Source organism: Musca autumnalis, unplaced genomic scaffold (assembly GCF_047663935.1).
Source record: "Musca autumnalis isolate F117 unplaced genomic scaffold, ASM4766393v1 scaffold_3, whole genome shotgun sequence".
NCBI classification, from domain to species: Eukaryota; Metazoa; Arthropoda; class Insecta; order Diptera; family Muscidae; genus Musca; species Musca autumnalis.
This window is the reverse complement of record NW_027411866.1, coordinates 263170769-263193326: the sequence shown is the minus strand read 5'-3', so window position 1 is coordinate 263193326 and position 22558 is coordinate 263170769. Positions and strand designations below refer to the sequence as shown.

The following is a 22558-nucleotide window of genomic DNA, read 5'->3' as shown; positions in this document are numbered from 1 at the left end:
AATATTAGATGAAAGTCGAAGGTGGTGCTTGTAGGTCAACTCCTTCCGGTACCTCCCCCACAAAAATTCGAAGTGTTTCAATTCACACAGGCTGAGGGTATATCTCTGTCGGCAAAGCCGACTGATCCTTTTTTTACTTGTTTTAAGAACTGCTATAAAAGTATCACAAGATGACGTTTTTCAGCTTCGAAATGTTCTACACAAATATCGCTCAGAAAATTTTAGGTACGACACTCATTGACAACTTATCGATTTTGTCGCGTTTTCATGGCCATTTTAGACATTTACCCGGTTTTGTTCAGAAAAAGACTATATTTTGTTTTTAGTATATTCGTTATTTATTGGTTGTTCGAATATACAGACTATACAAAAACACAAAACATAGTTTCTGAGCTAAACCAGGGTAAATGTCAAAAATGACCATGAAAATGCGACAAAATCGATTAGTTAGTTGTCAATGAGATTCGTACCTAAAATTTTCTCAGCAAAAATACCCGGTCTCAATGGCCCCCCTCTGGCTACGTCGGTGCCCGAAGGAGTATCTTTAGCCTAATGGCTGAGAGTATAATTAGTTTAAAGGCTGAGGATATAAAGACAAAAATCAGTAACATTTTGTTATAGGTATTATAATTTATTGAGTGAATAGAATAGTTCGAAACTTTAACTCAATGCTTATTTTATCTGTGAAATCTTGGAAACTTTAGATGTTTTTAAAAATATATATCTTTTTATTTGTAGTTTGCCTAGAGGTTTAAAATATCAGACGAATTGACTTAATGTGTATTAATGTAGGACAAAAAATTTTCACAACTAAGACTTACTTACTTGTATTCTAGTCGTATCCTTATAAAATCGATAAATATACTGTCGAATTTGCTCAACTCACACACGAAGCACGAATTTATTCCTCAAAAATAAAAGACACTTTTTAAATAATTTGAATATTTTTTTTTATTTTCTTCATTTGTATACATGCAGTTGATTTATAATTATGGAAAAAATTATAACTTTCATCCGCATTCATTGGCGAATGGAGAGATTGAAATTATGTAGATGCGACATCGTTTTTGAGAATGTGCTAATATCTTGGCGTACCATTCGTATCTCTTTATAGATCTTTAAAATTTAACATTTATATTAGAATAATTAATTCATTAATTAAGTTGGCAATTTGTAGTTTTCCGTATGTTGTATATATATATATATGTATATGTGTGTGTATAGGTGATTTTGGGAAGTGTCTATGTATGTTGGTGGCTCAAAGTATCCATGACTATTAAGTAATAAATTCGAATACCACTTTCTATTCTTGATTTGTTCTATCCGGATGTACAAGTGAGTAATTGTAAATGTAAGAAAGGAAGGAGAAAAGTGGTTGCATTCGCTATACGGTAGAATGTTCTTGTACCTGCGTATACATATTTGGGATTTACTGATAATGAATGTTGGCATGTTCTAGATTTGCTGATTCACAACATAAGTATGCATGTGTGTATATGTATGTAAGTATGAATGGTTGTAGTTATTCGCTATTTATTCATACGAGTAATAATAAAAATTCAAATTTTGTTTTTTTTAAATCACAGATTTCGGTTTAAAAAATTTCGAAATAAAAAGTCGAGTACGTCTAAGAGTAGTTAAAAAAATTTTTGTAATTTTGACTAAAGACTTTATGTTTACATCATAAATTAATTACCTAAAGATTTGTATGTGTGTATGTCAATTATTAATATTTAGTACCTATAACATATTGAGGTATTTTTCATTTCATACTTTGTTTTTTTTTTGTTTTGTTTGATATGCGTTGCATTTTGAATACCAAATTGGTTTGAGATTTGTTTCCATTTAACATTTACATGCGGCAGACTTTCAAGTAAAAATATTTGTATGTATGTCGTTACACTGCGATTCTCGATTCTTGTCAACTCGTGTAAAATGAAACATTTCTTTTTTGTTTTGTAATTTCTATTCAAGTAATAATAGCTTTATTCATATTATATATGTATTGACTATACAATATTGTTGTTGTAGTTCTTGTGGGAACACACCGTGAATTTGTTTGTTGTATGTATGTAAATAATCGCGCTCGGAAGGTGGCATAGTTAGTTGGTCTTATGTACTGCTGTGCTTCATTTTGCCAGTGCTGGTATTGTTCCTTAATTTGTATCTGATACAAGATTATATAAATACAAGTGTGTAATTATATTTGTATGTGTGTTATATGTATGTAGAAGATGTTGCCAGAGTGCGGGTTTGTTAGTATTTTCTTTCTCCAAACAGCAATGCTGGTGTCGCCGACAAAATTCAAAAATCAAATGTCTTTTTTTCGTTTGTTTACACATTTTTTTATTTCGAAACAAAAATTTGGAAAAATGCATACAAAATAAAACTGATGAGGTGGGAACTGAGGTAGAACCGGTATGAGTCTTTAAACTTAATTAACAGCCAAACATAAATTTAGTTATACATATGTAAATATGTGCTATTTGAAAATAAAGATCACAGTTTGAAGATTTTTTATTCTCTTTTCAACGAAATATACCGTTAAATCAAAAGCCTAAAGAACTAATAATAAGGACAATAAAAATAATATTAATTGTAATTATAATAATAATAAGAGGTAATTATAAAAGAGGAGACCATCTAAAACTAAAACTACGAGGTATGTCAAATCATAAACATAATCTATGCAGATATGTATGTCGATAAATGTTTGTATGTGTGTTTACAAAGAGGTATGCGGTTATTTTTAACATAATAATAGTAATAATAAAAAATAAACAACAAAAATGAATTTCAATAACACAAACTTGTTGAACGTGTCTATACTGTAGGTGCTATTTGGAGGATTCAAAAGGAAGAATAAGATTATTAGCAAACATTTTCTCTTATTCCCCCTTTGAATTCAAGGCATAGCAGCTACATATCGGCGGCGTGGATAACATTGCATTTGTTGTTTGTCTTCTTAGCACAGTGACATGGTGTCTGGAGCAGAATATATTTCCTGACAAGGACCATCTTTTCTCGAGGATCGCATCTGTTCTTATAAAATATGAGGTATTCACGTTAGAGCCACTAGTGGCATTTTTATCTGGTAGTCTGGTTTTGTTATAAAATTATGGATGTCTAATTCTGTAGAGGCCTGTATGAGGCTGACTCTATGAGGTAACATTGCCTTAGAAATGACCGCCTCGTCTGGATGGCACAGTTCATTATGTAATGTATTTACAAAATATGGATTTACAAAATATGAGCCTTGAGCAAACTTTTCTGTTGTTGGAGTGTGGAGGAGGCGATCATTAACTACTTGCACTCCATGTGGGTGGATATTTGTGCGTATCTTGCACAGAGGAGCGAGTGGGTCTTATATTTATATTCGTTTATTTTTGAACATGAAAGTGATTGCCTTGTAGGGTTGGGCCGGGGGTGGGATAACTCGGTTTTTGCTATATAATTAGAGATACGCATAACTAAATATATGTGTGTACGTACTTATGTACTATGCATTGTATGTGTACTTGTAGATAATATGTAAAAGATTGTTTTTAAAATATGTAAATTGAAAAATTCCTGAGACATTTTACAGATATGTGCAAGAAGTTGTCTGTTTCCAAAATTAAAATTTTCACATGTATGGATGTAAGTTGAAAGATTGGTTTGTATAAAATTTCACGTTTAAACTGGGCGTTTGTCTGATGTTTGTGTGTGCGTGTGTTGCTGGATATAAAATGCGCTAAGTAACAAGAATATACGTGTCTGGGAGACATCTAAGTAGGTATGTACAGAAAGAAATAGGTCTTTACTAGATGTTTTCGGTAACCTGTTGTGAGTTTCTTTTTTTGTGTGTAGAATTTGCTTTTTATTTGTACTTCACTGGTGAACATCACTGAGCTTTTGTTTTTTTGTTTGTATCGAATATGTTTGTCCTTTGTTTTTGTTGTTGTAAATAAATGTTCTTTTGAGAGTAGACATACACATATCTTCTATAGATTGTTAAATATATATATATTCCCTGAAGTAATTATAATTTGTTTGTGCTTCTTGTTATTGTATTAACTTACAAATTAAGTAAAAATTCTAGTTTATCTTCACCTGTTATATTTAAAGTGTTGCTGTGGTTGTTGTTGTTTTTCTTCGAAATCTCAAGTTCGAATTTTAAAATTGAATTTGCCCTGCCGTATTTCTTTTTTTTCTTTTAGATAATTTTACAATTGGTTCTTTGTTAGTGTGGGTGAGCATATATATGTATGTATGTACAAAGTTATAAAGACAAAGAAAAGTAACAAGAGCAGGAGAGAGAAAAAAACGAACAGAACAGCAGACATGCCGATATGCACGGCAGCCTCTTGGACATGGGTGTGTATGTGTGACGAGTTTTCGAAAAATTGCGTATACGCTTTGATATGTTTTGGCCCGTTGATAATCCATGTAGCACTGTGTGCAGCTGCTGTTTGTTTTTATCTTCACTTTACTCTACGGCTCGGGTTTGCAACATAAATCGATAGAAAAAAGTCCTTAATTCTCTTCCTTTCCAAGACCGAAGCTAACTAACGATCTCCGGTTGGACTTGCTAAGTAAAACTATAAACGTTTTTTTTAACTGGGTTGTTTGCTAAATATGAACTTAACATAGGTGCTTATGAAAATAAGTAGAGGGCCGACCATACCGCAGGCTACTGACAGTACGGTGCTCTCTAAAAATTATACATACTCTAAAAAGTAAATATGTATGTGTGGTTGTGGTACATTGTATGTTTGTAACTATGAAATACCTGAAGAGCTTTGTAATAACTTAAAGAAGAGTTTCTACATTTATAGGGGTGGGGGAGGTTCTATGTACATTAAGAAGAACTTGTTTCTTCCATGGGAGTTGGTTTGTTTCTGGAGAAATGGCGATGTAGCTGGAGTGCGTCAGCATATCTTTACCCATGTGTGGCGGAGTTTCTTAAAATATTGCACGACAGACTACGGTTGATGTAGTGACTTGATGCTGATGTGGATACGTTCAATTGACTTGTTGGGATGCTTCTCTAAAAGATGGCATTCCATAACAGATCCTATTGGATACCTGGTGGTGGTTGACCCAATTCACTGCTAAAGTCGAAGAGCGGAGTGCGTTGATGTGAAATGGCGTGAGGATGGTGGGGGTGATGGTGATGGTGGTGGTGTGGCGGCGGCACCAGCACATTCTTCATGGACGTTTTCAGGAGCCGCTTTAACATACCACTTGAACCGCGATGTTGTAAGCTTTTGTGTGTGGTCAACGAATTCTTGGTGCGATATCGTCGACTGCAGAACTCACACACATATAGGGTGTCGGATTGCTCGTGCTTATCTTGGAAGTGTCGCTTCAGGGAGTAGTAGCAGGAGAAGGTGCGTCGGCAGTAGGGACATTCCTGAGGTTCGTTAATGCCACCGCTCGTGGGTGGAGGCATACGTAAAGGCATTTGCGGCGTGTTGTTGTTATTATTAGCGGGTGCCGTTCCTGCTGCGCCCCCACTGCCTGGCCGAGGCGGAGAGGCATGCAGGTTGAAGGGGACTCCGCCGTTGTTGACGTGACCCACCATCGATCCCAAAGATGAATTGGGCGATGTGATAGCCGTCGGTGGCGATGGTGGGGCTGAGGTAGAACTGGTTGGTGACGACGCTGTCGAACGCATTGCATTGTGGGATCCTATTCGTTGGTGGAGAAACAAAGAAACTGGTTAATTATTTTGCTTCACTGATTATGGAGTCAAAAATAAGTCAAAAATTCAAGTGCTGATTGGAAGTGAGAAATGAGGAAACAAATGAATCCAGTATGGAAAATAAGTTATGAGAAAGTAAATAGTTTATTTCTAAGCGATCAAGATTAAATAATAATAATAACTATTGTAGTTGTCAACTTTTATATATGTATACTATTGTTGTTGTAGTTGTTAAATAAGATTTATGTTGCTTCAAATACAGAATATAAGAACTTTAGATAAGATTGAACGCGTCTAAAGGAAAGGTGTATTGCTTAGGGAGAAATAACAAAGGAAGTTATCGATTGTTGATTTGATTGAAGTTGAAGTTGAAGAAATTCTAAAGCGATAGGAAAAAATCTACAAATGGATTTGTTTACTTAGATTATTCTGTCAATCAATGCTCCCCGAAAATTTGTTCCCCTGCATGCCAAACAAATTTCCAAAGGAGTATTTGTTTTGATTGTCGTTTTTTTTGTATGTAATTTGTACAGATGTCCAGATTTACAACGGTGTTTTGATTTTATTGAAAATATATATTTTTCGAATGTTAATTTACGACAAATACCAGAATGAAATACCACAGTAGAATGAACCCAAGAAAAGTCAACGTCGAATGTCAATGGCGGCGGCAATGCCAGTTCGTGTGTAATGTGAAGAAGTAAATCGAGCCATCGTTTCGATGACGAAAAACCTCAGCCAAATCGACACACAATACCTCCATTGACCTACGATTGATGTCTTTTCTTGGTGTTCATTAATACACTGGCAGTAGTCGGGGTCATGCAATGCTGAAACTAGCTACAAAGAAACATGCAAAGGTTAGTTACAACATTGATCTTATTATAATGTACATAGGTTAGTGACTATATAGTGACTGTATAAACTTTATAAGCGTGTGTTTATTGTATGAGTGATAACAAGCAGAATGAAAAGTGAGAGCAAACTAAAAAGCAAATGAAATTTATGAAACTTACCACAAGACAAATAAAAACAAATCGATCTAGACTTGGTAAATAAAAAAAAAAACACAAAATATTTCTACATAAAGTATATCTAAATAAATATGTACATATGTATGGTTGTACACATGTATTAACGTACAAAGGCATACATATCTGTCTAGGAAAATAATCTTTTAATGGTTTTTAGAGGCGATGTTTAGTTGAATGCTTGTCAAAAGTTATAGGTGTAGGGATAGAGAATGAGTAGAAAAGTAATGAGTACTAATTGATTATTTACATCCTTTGGTATAGAGACGAAATTTCAGATTGGAGAATGAATGGTAATAGTAGTGGTGAGGTTTGTAGATATAGCGGTAGAAACGGCAGAATGTATTTCCGATACTAGATAATGGAAAAGATCAACCTGTGTTGGCGTGTTGTTAGGGCTTTCCAAAGGGATCCATGTTCATATTTATACTTACAACTCTAATAGAACGGAAGAGAGAGAGAGAGAGAGTGAGCGGGAAATATTGCATAGTTCATTTTTCTACAGAATAAGGCAGTTTGTGTGAGAGAGGCTTTTGAGCAATGAGCGAACTATTCGGGGTTCGTTTCGATGGTTCAATGAGAAGAGTAAAGTACACAACGACAGCTAGGAGTAATTGAAATTATGATGTGATTAGGTTAACTTCTAGTTTATAGACAGAGGGCTGGATTCATCACAGAACATGACTACAAAATATACACGTGTTTTACGTTTGGGGGGTAGGAGGGAGATGATGTAAGGGATATTGTGGGCATTGAGTTGAAGATTTATTTTTCGTTTCTTCTACTCTTACCCGTGTGGGGAGGGGAGTGTTACAGTAGAATTGGATATATAGGGCCAGATTTGGTATAGAAGAGAGGAGAGGTGGAGGAGATAGATACAGAGAGAGAGCATATAGAGAGTCAGTGAGTTTAGCAATTTAGACTAACTACATTCGTATTCGGAAATCTCGTCTTAAGAATTGAACTTTTTAGAGGAGAAATGAAGCCAATAGTTAAAGTGTGGATTTTTTTCGTTTAAGTGATCCTCACCTCGTCTCTCATTGGTTAACAGGATAGAACAACTTATAAGTGATCCTCAATCAATGCTTAAATGTTTACCACTCTGATGTGTAAGTTAAAGCGCCGCACTTCACCGATGAGCCCAACATTCATGGTACATCGCTTGCAAATGCTAAATGGAAATGGTTCCGCAAACTTGAGAATGCATGAGAGCTTTGTTCGTCAGTAAGTTTTACAGTTATGCTTAAACGTTAGAGCTTAAAAGTTAAATTGACTACGTTGTAGAGGTAAAAAAGGTATTTTGTATGTTTTGTAGAAGGCCACATATGTAAATATATATGTATGTATGTATATAGTTGTTAGGTATGGTCAATGGTCCATAAGAATAAGGCGATAACGCGTAAAGTTAAGACAATCGCTGTAGGTCAGTTTCTAAAAAGGGAATGTACGTGTGTGCATGGTAGATAGATAAGAGATGGAGGTGGAATATGTGTGTATTGCTTTCATGTCGTTTTCAAATGGTATAAATAATAGTCGTAGAAGTTTCTGCTAGTCATGGTATGTCGTGAATGTTGCTGTTGCAAATGATTGTGGTCAGAATCGCGGCCACTTTGGTGGCAAGAATTGTTCCTGTAACTATAGTTGTCGTTGGTGCTAATGCAGTACTGGCATGACATGGTGTCATGCGTTTGCTCTCAGATTGTGGTATTAAATTGATTGAACAGTTTAATGTCTTTCATTTCCATTTCGCCGGGTCGCGACTTGTGGTACGTATAAATGTGGGTCATCAGCGAGTTGCGCGAGCAATACACTCTCTCGCAGATGATACAACGGTATTCCTCTTGGCGTACGGCATGTTTATCGGCAATGTGACGTTTGAGCGAAGCTTTTGAACATAGAAGCTTACCACATAGTTGGCATGAGAACAGTTTCTTAGGCGAATTTCCTGCAATTTGTTTATTGGAAGGTTATACGATTTCATTGTCTCATATTGAACATAATACAGATTGTTGTTGTTGTAGTAGTAGATGTATGTAAGATGATTTAAATATACTTCATATGTTTGTTTTTTTTTTTTTTTAATTAGTACGAATGATGATTGTAGCTTGATCTTAGGTACTAATTTTGTTTACCATTTAGATAAATAAATATATAAATATTTTTATATGAATATAAATTGTTTACAAGACTACACACCTAGAAAAAAAAACGAAAAATGAATGACAACGAGGCGAGAAAAACGCGTACAAAACATCAATAACTTACACATAGTATAATAAAATAAAATACATTCACACTTAACAGTTATTAGCAGTGCAAATACCACCCCAAAACGAGCAGCAACATAGAGCGACCACAAAAGAAAACAAAAGCAACATTCTAAGTAGGCAACTCCATGTTGGATATTTGGCTAAATTCAATGATTGTCGTGCCCCCGGCACCGTATGATGCTGTAAAGTATGCAGAGGAGCATGAGGAACACCGCAAGAACAAATTAACCATGAAAATTAAACAAGTTTATTATAATTTTCATCATCTTAATCGTTTATTTTCAATAATAACTCAACCTTCTGCTTCTTTCTTTTCTTAGCTTATCCTTATGAAAATATGTTCGTGTGTCCTCTTCTTTGTATTGTTGTTTCTTTTTTTGTTTTCATTATAATTTTCTTTACTTAAATACACTTGTCAAAGGGATTGTTGGCTTAAAATACAGGCATGTTTTTCAAACACACTCAAAGTGTTGAGTTTTCAACTAAAACAAAATCAGAATCAAATCAATAAAAAACAATGTTAACGAATAATCCAATCAATCTCAATATGGCTAGCGAAGATCGCAACAAGAGGTCAAAGGAGTAACAAACAAAATATAAAAATAAAAGGAATTAGTTTCGTTTTTGTGTTGGGCGATCGCTTTTTTGTTGATTGCATTTGGACCCATCCACACCGCCGCCGTAAAAATGTTCACATTTGCTGGCGGAAGCGGTGAATGTTTGCGAAAGGGTCCAACGGATTTACTATGTTTGTTCAATTAACTTCTTCTCCTATTGCTAGTATGGATGTATGTTTGGTTGGGTATGTATGCTTGCATGGTATTGGTTAATACTTTTATTTGGTTATTATTGTTACTATTTTTATAGGATCTGTATTTTGTTTTATTTTCATAAAATTAAATCTATTTTCTTCATGTTATCTTTATGTTGGTATATTTCCTTTTTATCCATTTATAGGAGACATAGTGGTGATGAGATTTGTGATATTTAATTTTACGCGAAAAGAGCAAGCGAGAGGGAAACGTGTTGGCTAAGTGGAAAATGTCATCGTCAGATATTAATTTCAAACAATGGGGTGATGGAAAATGTGATTTTAATTCGAAATAAGTTCTAAATAGGATCAGCATAAATTGAAGTTATTGCTTTCAGAGTTATTAGAACTTCTTGCTGTGGACCTGCCACTGATCTTTGTTGGAGTGACGTTTTATGTGTCCATCGCGAAGTGAACGATGTTTTCGACTCCTTATCATTTCGCTCTCACCTATCTGGCTCTATTTCATGTAATTACCACAAACCGTTTGATTTCAGACGACTGGCCACACTTTGAATGGTCAATCTGTGGGTCACTTTTAACTATGAATTTCAACGGTTGCTAGGTTCCGTTCCGTTTGGTTCCATTTCTATTTTGCATTGTTATGCTATTGTTTGATTTGTATGTTAAGGTTTTGGTGACATCGACATTGACATATGTATGTATGTATTACAGATTAAAAGAAATAGGAAGTTTTGCTCTTTTTTGTTTATTTATATGCATGTACATATGTATGTATGTAGTCGGCTGGTATATGTAATTTATATGTATTTATAAATATGCATGTATGTATGTATGTAGTGGTAGTAGGCGGCGTATGTATGTTTTCAGTTTGCTTTAATGCATCGGCTAAATGAGGACAAATACTAAAAATAATTTAGTAAATCTTCGATAATGGATATGAACAGAAAAAGTACAAAGAGTAATAAAATATTGTACTAAAAGTAAAGGAAACAAAAGACTCACAGATATACATACACTTGTATCTGTGTTTGGGTTTTCGTCGTCATCTTCTTCTTACTATTGAATAGTCAGTGTATATAATGTGTGTGTGTGTATGTGTGTTTGTAGGTTGATAGGTGGTTTGCATGTATGTACATATCTTCATTTGTAATTTATTGTAACAACAAAACATTTACATCATATTCTATGTAGGTAGATAGTTTGTATTTATATTTATATGTATGTATGTATGTAAATAGGTGTATTTTGTAAACAAATATATATATAGATGGGGGCGGGGTCACAAAATATCAAAAATTCTGGAACAAATTATGGGGTTTTGTATTGTATACAAATTAAACAGTGATAATGACAATAATAATAGTAATAATACTTAAATGTAATAGTTACAGTAGTTGTAATTGTTTTAGTGTTTGTTTTCTTTACATACTCTTCTCCTCGACATGAGAATAGCAGGTAGAACATTGAAAAACTGTTGCTTACAAAATGTAATTTTGGTACAAAGAAAATAAAAAAAAACAACATTTAAAATATATGCATATATGTATGTATAGTCAGACTTGTTTGCTTGTGTTTTAGCTCAGCGCTTCGTATCGTTCGGTTTTAGTTCTAAAGCACACTTTATGATTTCTTCTTTTCCTTTTATCGTCGTCATCATCATCCTTTAACTAAGGTATGCATTTGTTAATCACAATTTAATAATTTTACAATAATTTCTAATAATTTTGAAAAAGATCAATTTTTGTTTCTTGCGAAAAGTCCCAAATAAAAGTCAGTCTTTGCAACGAAAATGGATTTTCTTTTTTCTGTATAGGAAAAAATTTTGATTTGGTTCCTCTAAAACAATATCGCCAATAAAAACGTTGGTCAACCATTGCCGAAGGAATTTTAAAACAAATTCTCAGTTGATTTTGATCTTAAACCTAAAACTATCAGTCCTTTCAATGCCTAAAAACAATACAAGTAAGCGCAAGATTCGTTGGTCGTTTGTGTTTAACACAAAGAAGGAGCCAACGCCAATGCGAAAATAATAAAAAAATAAACAAATGTGTATGTATGTAAAAGTAATAATAGTTTCCATTAAATTCCAAAAAGACAAATAACATTTCTGACATGTGTGTATGTATGTAAATATTCGTTTGTTGGGATGAAATAAAGCCAATTTGTCCATATGTATTATGGCGAATGCCAAGGCCTCCGTTAAAACGGAAAAAAGATACTATGAGTCTAAAGGGGATTTGCAAAATAGGTATGGATCAGTAATTTGCAAAGATAAATTAAAAAAAAAGGTTATACAAACGATACCAGTAACATCAGTTAGGGAACTCCCTGTAAAAATATGAGTGACTTTCATACTCCTAAGAATAAGTTCCAAATTCTTTGAAGCAATAACAAAGAAATCACACGACTCGCGCCAAATATGGACACATGTATGTAGATTTAAAAAAATTAGAGTTGGGGTTTCCTTTCGCTCATGTGTGGTTGTTTTGAATACGCGTATTTACATTGAATGTATTTACATGTACATATATAGGTATGTATGTATACCATTCTCTATCCTATTTCTATATATGTTTGTGTGTGTGTGTATATATATATATATGTAAATCTAAAATGTAGATTTGCTTAAAACGTGTATCTACAGTGGGATCTTACTAGTACTATATTACAATGAATTGATTTCTTGTTGTTGTCTCTTGAATTTACACAATAAGTCCTAGTCCTTCTTGTAGTTGTTGCAATTAACGAGATCTTGCTACTCTCGGTCCAGAGGTCTTTTAGAGGTGTGACTTCATTTGTTCTCTTTTTGGTTTATTTTTTTCTGTTTGTAAACAGACTAATGTTTAATACCGATCGGTGTGTATTGTCGAGAATGTTACAAAAAAAAAACAATAATAATTATAAAAAAATAGAATCTAAAAAATCGAAATACAATTGCACAAGTCATTTTTGTTTTTGTTCAAACACTTAAATGGGTTTGGGAATGGATGGGATACACTAGGGTGGGGTGAGGGTCCTTAATTAAGAGCATTTTTTTTTCTTAGCAAAAATGCATTCAATTTCTTACGCGGTGAACTTACAAATACGAGTGAGGGAGATGAGCTGAGGTTTCGGTTCTCGCTCGGCTCTCCCACTATCTTTCTTGTGTTAAAAATGAAATTTTAAAAATGTTATATTGTAAAAATCACAGTTTTGAATTCGCCTAAATATTAATAAAATAAATCTTTGTAAGTGCTTTTGAGATCCAAAGGGGGTTTTGGGGATGGGGTGATGAGGATATGGGCGTGTAGGTGGTGGGTGGAGGTGGTTCGTTTATTTTGAAGTGCGAAATGTCAGACACTTTATGGATTCAGCAGATGCATATTGTTGTATGGATCGTCACAGGGAGTCATGGCATAGCTTTCCATTTGCGTCAGATCTACTATCGGTGGAGGTGGCTGGGCAGCTTGTGGTGCATGGGACGATGTTGCTGGTGTCGTTGATGGCGGTAGTTGAGCATGATGTAGTGCTGTTTGTGATGATGCTGTCATATCATCGGCGTGGCTAGACCCCGACAACGTATGGTGGGCTATGGCCGATGTTGGCGTAGGTCCTGCGGGGTTCATGGCAAAACTAAAGAGGTGCTGAAGAAAATTATGCTGATCTTATAAGTAATCCATACAGGGCTTCACAATATTGGGTGATGTTTGCTGTTGATGTGAAGACAGTTGCATTGTCTGACCCGAATTGTTGCCGGCCACAGCAGCGGCTCCGACTATCGGTGACAGCAGTAATTCGGCGGCAGCAGCTGCTGCAGCGGCTGCCGCTGCTACAGCATTATCATTGCCCCTATTGTTAGCTGAATTGTTGGCCGCTGCGGCAGCGCTCAGGGAGCTTAACGATTGGTGCAATCTACTGCCAGCACCCGAGGGACCTCCCACTGGGCCACCCACAGACGCATGGTGGAAGTACGAATGGTGTTTTTGACGTCGATGATAGATACTCTTGTGATTGTTTAAACTGTTGAGGGTCCGGAATACCTTATGGCACAGATTACAAACGGCATTGTTGAGGGGCTGCAAGTGCTGTTGCTCCTTGTGACGCTTCAGGGTCAGTTTGGTGCTTAACAATTTCCCACAGACATCGCAACGGTGACATGCATTAAGAGGCAAGGGCAATAGGAGACGGCTTCCGCCTGCCAACTCTGATGCTCTCGAGGAGGCCAGAATACCTGCTGCCGACGACGAATTCGATGACCGGCCGGTGGGTGAGGGTGACAGGGAGGAACGCCTGTGCTGCAGCAGATGGTGGTGATCGAACGGAGACGGGGCTCGATTCAAGTGATGGTGGTGGTGGTGGTGGGCGGATGTGGACAGATCATGATGGGAGTGTAAATGATGGCTGGGTAGCATAGAGAGTGGATGTTGTTGCAAAGTAAATGGCGAATGGGCGTGTGAGTGGGGAGGGGGGCTTTGTGCAGATTGACTTGATTGTTGGAGCTGTTGTTGGTGGTGGTGCATATGGTGGTGATGGGGAGAGGGGGTGGTTGGAAAGGAACTAGATTGCTGACTGGTCTCCGATTTTTGTTCGCGTTGATGGCGTTCACTGGCTTCACTTGCTTCGTCGGCAGCACTGCGTTCGTTCGCTTGGTGCAAATGATGTTCGTGGTGAAGTGCATGAGAGGAATGATGGTGGTTGCTACTTGTGTTTGCATTGACCCCGGGTACTATAACGCCACCGAGTAGGTTAGTGCTTCCACCTATATAGAAATATAGGAAGAGAAGAGAAAAGAGACAATAGTGACTTTCTGTTCATTCAACATGGCATAAGTTTGTTCTGTATCTGTTTCTGTTCTGTTTTGATCTAATCTTGTTTGTTATGTTTTTGGCAATGTTTACTGTTCTGCTTCCGCTAGATAGCTCATTGTGTAGTGCTTGTGTTGATTGTTGTTACCTAGCCTAACTTTAAGTTCCTACAAAAATCGTCCAGGCTCAATAAATGTTTTCTTTTGGGTGTTGTTGTAACAAAAATTCCATGTCAGAATTTTGCATTCTGCACCCTTCAGGGCAAAGGGCGTCCATGGGCTTGAAGTGATCAAAACAAATGAAAATAAAACTGAAAATCATTGAGTTTTCTTGTTCTTCATCTCTGATTGAGTTGTCTTGTCATGTGACAGGTTTGAACGGGGATTGGGATGTGACTTTTGTTGCAGTATGTGGCTTTCATTTTCAATACGGGCGAGTTTTGAACTTTTGTGATTATGAACAACACATCGATACAAGAAACGAAAAAGGAAAACGAAAACTAAACAACACTTACAAATGCTTCGATCGGAAGACAGTGGTCACTTTCAGTGCATGGGCAGAGACCACTGACCCTGATCCTCGAATCGATGTATTAGTAGATTGCTTTTAATGTTTTCGGGGAAAAAGGAGGCGGGCAATGATGCATGCCGTGTCCTTATCCTTTGAAAGATGGATTTCATGTGGATAAAGGAACAAGAATATTTGTACAGTTTTTTTTTGTAAAATTTTGAAACATTTTTTGGCCTGATTGATTTGTTGTTGTTTTTTGTTTAGTAGGAGTGTGAATGCAATTTATGTTGTACTCTTCATTGAATTTTGTTATTGTTGTTGTTGTTTATTTTTTATATTTATAAAATGTCACTAGTGTCTCTCTTTTTCTTTTCTTTTCATTTTCATATGGTAGTGCACACCACCTACTGGGGAGTTAGACGGTGTGGCGGCATTAACATAAACACGTTTTTTTGTTTGTTTGTTTAATTTTTGTCAATAGCATCACTTTACATAGGAGTATGATGGATGGGAGGGGGTTTGGTTGGATTGGTGTGGGGGTAATTGTTTTTGATGTGATTTCATACATACATACGTACATTTTTGCGTAGGTTCCAGTTGGGAGGTTATGGTAGTGGGTTCGTGCCAGGTTTTATTTTATTTTTTTTTTTTTTTGGGAAGGATCGGTTTGATTTGGGGATTATTTTAATATTTATCAGTGTTGAAAACCAATTATTTGAATACACGAATGACGCTGGGTTTAGATGTTCTATGGATGATGGATAGACGGATCGATCGATGAGTGGATGCGTCGGTGGATGAATGGATGCACGGGATGATTTGAACGCTGTTTTGGACTTATTGTGTAAATGCAATGATAACAAAAAGTTCTAAATTCTATGCTAGATAAAACAAACGATATGTAAAGTAATTGATGAACTTAACCTAAAAGCAAACAAAAAATACTAATAATTATAAGAAGTAATAATAAAACGAACACAATAAAACAAAAAGTATCTCGAAAATGTCATTTTTCAAACTTAAATTAAGAATTGATTGGGTTGGTTGCTTGGTTTGCTGGTTGGTTGATTGATATTTACACAGAAGACTGAGGATTACCTAGCGTTGTTGGGCAAATGTCCCACAACGTGGACTATCAACTACAAGTGTTCACCGTTGCATGGTTGATTGTCTATCTTGCCGGTTCATCGGTCGGTCGGTCGATCGGCTGTTTCATTCAAAGATAAAACATCAACCAAAAAGTCTAATCTGTCTTCCGATTGTTACTTATACCTAGCATATCTAGTATATATAACTACCAAATATGTGTTTATGTATATATGTATGTAAATAAACGTACCTAAATCTATTGTTAAAGCCACGATTTCACATTAACAAATCTTTAGACTACTAATGAATGCGGTTGTATGTGTTTGTTAAGAACCTGATAAAATGATTAACTTCCTTATTAACTATATTGCTTAAATTTTGATACATATTTTATATTCAGTTTATATATAAACGAACTGTACTCTCATTGAAAACAAAAAAAATCTAACAAAAAATATATTTAAACGAGGCATGCATCAAGTGCGAAGGGAAGATTCTTAATACTAGCTGAGGTTGTCGAGGACAACGCATCGTTCTTTTGCCACGACAAAAGTCCAAGGCACTGACAGATGACGAGATGCACGGATGCGGATGTGAGGATGTAGATGGGATCTGATGGAAACCGCGAATGAATTGTTGTGCATGGCAATGGGGTTGGTGCACTCTTATTAAAACTCTCGTTTTGGTGGCTTATGTCTAGGCTCTAGAAATGTGTGATTGGGACTTAAATGCTAAGTTATCTAATTGTAACATCATCAAGGTCATCGTGAACTTATGGGTTAAAAATGAACATTTGCTAAGTAATCGAAATACATAAAACCCTATGAGGTCGATCGGTGATTTATGGGTGAGTAGTAGGGATTGCTGTTGACCGTTAGACCCATATTGTTCTGGTGGTGCGTCGAAACGTCGGGCGATGGTTCCTGCTTCGGCTGCTTGAGGTTCCGATGATAGATACTCTTGTGATTGCGCAGGCTATTTAGGGAACTGTAGACCCGCTTGCAGATATTACAGACGGGCTCCTTGGTCGGTCGCATGTGGACATTTTGAATGTGGCGCTTAAGCCGTGTAAGTGAGGAGAGATTTTTGTTGCAGGGATCACAACGAAAGTCGTCACCACCGCTGGATGTATTGAGGCTGTTGTTAGCTGGGGAATTTAAGGCATTCGAATTGCTGGACGACGACGAAGCGGCCATATTGGCCATGGCTGCTGCTGCGGCCGCAAACATATTGCCACTGGCATTACCATTCGCAGAGTTGGCTGCTCCGGTCGTGGGCAAGATCTGTTGGTTGGCGCCTGAGGGCCCATTGTTGACATTGCAGTTGCCGGGAAAGGGTGACATGTTAATACCACGCATAACCGAACCTAAATCATTGTTAGTGTTGGGCGTGGTCAATAGTGGCGACAAGTCACGCCGAATACCGATTTTAAAATGTTCGCCAGTGTTATTGTAGTTGTTGTTGTCGTAGTGTTGGTTGTGGCAATTGTGAACGTTGGTATTGTTGTGGTGGTCGTGGTGGTGATTGTTGTTGATTGCAGTTGTTGTTGTTGTTGATTGAAAAGCATTTGTCGTCAGTTGACCTGACGACAAGGGAAAGAAAAACGTCGTATTAGCCCATTGTGAATTGGTATTGGATTATGAATTAGAATGCAGTCAAAAAAACAACACAGGGTGGTGGGTGGTGGTATTGAATAATTAATTAGCATTACATTTCAATGTTTAGTTTGTATTCATGTTTTTTTTTTCGATTAGAATTTAGCTTATTCTCAATTTAACTTTGGGTTTACTTTTAGTTTTTGGTTTCTTTTTTGGGGTAAAATTTATTTCTTTTTTGATTGTTCATTTCCATCAGTACTTTTTCTCTAAGATTAGTTGGGTTTCGAATTCGAAACTTTCCCATTTCTCTTCAATGTTTTGCATCGGTTATCATACATGCTGGGGTTGAGGGGTTTGGGAGGAGGAGGACAACTAAAGCCAGTGGATTCCTTCATAAACCTGACCTGTATACAAATCAAAACGATCTGTTTGTTAGGAGTGTCTTAACAAAGCTCTTCCGCATGTACGTTTTTTTATCTGTGCGGGAAGAGCATTGGGAGGAATGGCAGGCAGTATCACCTATTTTTGTTGTGTTTTTGCAAACCATTTTTGAATTTCCACCAATTTCATTCGTTCTCTCTCGCTAATTGATTAATTGTAGGAGAGGTGGTAGGTTAGGTGGGCTGTGTGGATGGGTGGGTTCTTCTGTACGTGTGTGTGTGTGCGTGTATTTTTGTATTCCGGGTAATGTTAAATGATTTTTCTTTTTGTTGCGTTTTTGGCCACGTAACAATTTTAAGAGTGTTTGGGTGTTTGTGTAAGTGTTCTTTTGGGGAGAATTTACAATTTGTAGACCATCACCATGTTGCATCATTTATTGTGTTTCTTTTTGGACGATTTCTGTGTTCCATATATGTGTGTGTGTGTGTGTGTATTTGGGATGTTGGAGAAAGGACATTAGTAGGGGATTGGGTGCTTCCATTTAATTCATCGTGTTTACCGGTTCGGAGCCCTTTGAATTGAAATAATGTACCAATTCTTCGTAAAGTTTGTCAAATCGTATTAATGGCATCAATTTCATCTAATTTTGTGTTCATATTTGTGTGTGTATGTGTGTTTGTGTGCATTTCACTTCACCTTATAGTTTGTGTTGTCTATTAGATAGAGGGACATTGTTAGACAGGAGTATTAGGGTTGCTGGCTAAATACAAATACTTATGAAAAATATAATTTGGCTGGCATATTGACAGTCTGTCCAGTATCAATTGTTCATCATAGTGCCATTAGGAGGCTGGTTATATTGTGTTACCGTATGTGTGTGGTGTCTCGTACTTTTGTTATTCGATTTTCACACAAATTTGAATTTGATGTTCAGATTCATTCATCTGTTAATTGTGTCGTCTTATTCGCTAAATGAATATTTTTGACTAAACTATCACAATCGTAACTTAGGATAAATAAGGTCTTGTTTTACATGGTGTCGCTGCAGGTTCTGATTAAAACAAAAATCGACAAAGAATACAAAATTTCGGTTAGAAATGATCGTAGAACACAAAAGCAAATTATCCGAATTGTATCACTCCTTCCTTAACGTGCTGCTACTGCTGCCGCCGATGGTTCCAATGTCAATGCCAATATTTTCCAATTTCGTCTTTTTATTTTGTTTTTCTTGTTGTATTTTTGAACTTAGGAATAAGTATTAGTTTGATGGCTGCTAAAGCCTTGTCCATTTCACCAATATGTATAACTACATACGTATGTTGTATATTTGTTTTGGTGTGTGTATTGCAGTTTTGTTTTCTTCCTTAGACTTAAATCGAATGTATGTATGTACATGCAGTTTTGTTTTTTCTTTTTTTGTGGGAATGGGAGGGGTGTTGGTTGTTCCTTATAAATATATACCAATTAAAGACTAATTTGTTTGTATAGTGTATGTATGTGTTAGTGAGGGGTTTGCAAAACTTATCACTAAGGCCGGAGAGCTGTTTGGCAGACTGGTCAATGAATTAACAATACCTCGAGATTCCATGTATGTCGGTACAATTCTAATTGAATTGAAGTCTTTTGCTGGAATACTCATGCATACAATACATATACATAAATATATGCGTATGTGTGTGTGTAATTTTAAATATAATATTAGGAGTTTTGATGTGTGGAATATTAGGAGAGGTTTAATTAATGTGATTTTAGTAAAAATGAGAAAAATGGAATGTCATCATGAATTGGGAAATTGAAGGCAACAGAAAATGTTAGATGTTATGTTTGTGCGTGTATGTGTGTGTAAATGGTTGGATGCAGCAGTAGGCACTGTTTCTGCACACAATGATGTTCGAAATATTCTAGCAATTTTTGCACCCTGTAGATGAGAATTCGAAGCAACCAAATAATTTATTTGTTACATTATTTGGATAATAGAACCTTATTATCTTCAAAACCTCTTCTTGCACTTCGCTAAGGAGTAAGTGTCCCTCGGGTGTGCAGTAAACGAACCATTAAAATATGTATTTTGTAAAACCAAAAATAAACAACACTCAATTAAATGAACTAAACCGGAAACAAAAAAGGATAAAACAACAATGTGACAACGATTGATTGACACCAAAAGAAAAAATAAAACAAATTAGAGCTCAATCTAAAAATAGGTTAGGGGCGATTTACATTACACACATTCATGTTTAAAGAAAATGACGTCAAATATTAGAAAAATAGAAAAAAAATCCAAATTTGTTTTCAATTGGACATCAAAAAAAGCAAATGTTTTGAGGGAATACAACGTAAAATGTCACACAAAACTGTCGATAAGTGTACTCTAAACTAAAACGAACAAATCTAAACTAATCAAACAGAATATAAATGTCTAAATTAAAATGCAGTAGAATTACGTTTATAACGTTGGCGAAGAGGCCGGCATTCATCGCAGAATTATTTGTTGTAGACGAATGTCTACTATCGATCTGACGTTATAAACGATCAACACCGCACGTACATACGTATGTATATCAATGTGTACTATGAGAATATGCAGATGACTAAATAAATAATGCCAATCGTTAGATATGAGGTGGGAGTGGGCACTTCAATTTATAACCTTTCCGATTGCATCAAATTAACCAGACGCAAATTCAAATGGGATTAAAATTACTCAATATGTATGCTGGGATGTATGTATGCAAAAAGTGTGCGACTTATGTAAATATAAAAATAAAAAAGAACAAAAAAAAAAAAAACTCCCAAAGAAGGAGACCAAAATGAAGAATGAAAGGCGTAAACAAATTAAACATTTTTAATGGATAATATCGAGGCAAAAATCAAAGGGTGAGCGCATTAGTACACAAATAGACAATTCGTTAGGAATATTAAAAAATATATATTTTCATTTGTCTTCTTGGATTTCTACTGCCCATCTTAAAGGAAAGACAAGTTGCATAATCAGTTGTGGGCAATAGTTCTGTGCACCTGAACCATGTAGTTAATGTTTACATTTTTGAGTGTCTGATCCATTTCAACTGTTTCAACGTTTCTTTGGATGTAATCTTTAATAGCAACGCCTCTACTTTCTTCGTTGGCAAAAATCAAGTAACACAATTTACATACTAAAATTAAATTCAAAGTAAAAACAAATATTTCGACAAAAAACTCAATGAAAACTGAAGGATTTCGTTGGGGCTTCGAAAGCTTGACCAGACAGACCTTCCTCCCATTTTCCCCAGAGAAAAGCGGACGCGCATCACTTCAATTTTCATAGGGTCCATGTCGCTGTAAGGCATCATGTGACGGAAATAACTGAAATCGTTACCACATTTGAAACAATCAAACAAGAAAGAAATTTATCTTCAGCAGCCACCCATGCGAGTAAGTGGCTGGTCAGATCAATTAACAGTTATCGGTAGTTAGAATATGCGAGCGTAATCACCGACTAGCGAACAAACAGGGAACAGTGGGTGCAGAGTGTGTGTTTATGGATGGGCGTTTTCTGTTGCACGTTCCGTCTTTGTGTCGCTGCATTTGAGTTTGATACTTATGTTTTACTGAATGGATGCGTAGAGAAGTAAATGAAATGTTTGGATTCTCGATTTCAATTTCGTTACAAGTTATCGAAAAAAAATATAAAAAATAAACCAAAAGTTAAATAAAGAATATCAAAATCGAAAATATTAAAATTAATTAACCAAAAAAGTTACTTTAAATAAGAGAATTCTTTTTGTACGCATTGATGTAATAATGTCAATGAGTTGGAAGCAAGAAGAAAAAGGTAGGGGACTCACCTTGGGGGGAAGCAGCTATATCCGCGGCTGAGGGCATCTGCGAGTTCAGACCTGAAAAGGGCGAGGATATAAGGTAAGCAGTTTATCACACGAATGTGTGCCAATACTTACTGGCAAATGCGGCAGGGTCTAGGTTACCCATGGGAAATGTAAAAGACGCTGACGGAAATAACTTGGACTCGGCTGGTGAGATTAGAAATGGAGCCGAGGGCTGATGTGGCGGCATAGTATTTTCGATTTCCTCATCGTTTCCCGAGCTGTTGAAATGTTACTTGAGTATACAAGTTTGTGGAAAAAGTGCATTTGTAGCTTACCTTAATGAACCTTTGCCGCAATCAACACTTCCGACCCGAAGTTGTTCATTTTCGCCATTTGAATCATTGCTGTGTTCGTCGTTGTTATTGCTGCACACCAATTCCATGGGTTCCGATTTGACATCTTCGGCTCTACGGGTTAGGGGCGAGGGAGCAAGACTTTCACCTTTTTCGCCGGTTGTTATGCCATTACCATTTGCACTGGAGTTGGAACCACTGCCGCCATTGCCTGGGGTATTTGTCGAGGAGCCGTTACCTTTGGTAAAGAGAGAAAGATTAATTTAGTTGGACGC

General features: G+C 36.2%; 1 protein-coding gene across 11 annotated transcripts in view; it reads right to left on the bottom strand.

The window, feature by feature from the left end:
* Positions 1-3927: 3927 nt before the first annotated feature.
* The window catches only part of br (broad-complex core protein), a 138558-nt gene continuing 119927 nt past the window's right edge, over positions 3928-22558 (bottom strand). For 3 of the 11 annotated variants that reach the window (XM_073978454.1, XM_073978455.1, XM_073978456.1), the window contains exons 5-8: positions 22266-22521; positions 22063-22208; positions 21952-22002; positions 10423-14500 (exon numbers count right to left, since the gene is read on the bottom strand). In XM_073978454.1, coding sequence (XP_073834555.1) covers positions 13407-14500; positions 21952-22002; positions 22063-22208; positions 22266-22521 — 1547 coding nt within the window. In that variant the 3' untranslated portion in view covers positions 10423-13406. Of the gene's footprint in view, positions 5674-7746; positions 8663-10422; positions 14501-15349; positions 17728-21951; positions 22003-22062; positions 22209-22265; positions 22522-22558 lie in introns of those variants that run through there. The other 8 variants (XM_073978463.1, XM_073978461.1, XM_073978464.1 and 5 more) reach the window with 5 other exon arrangements.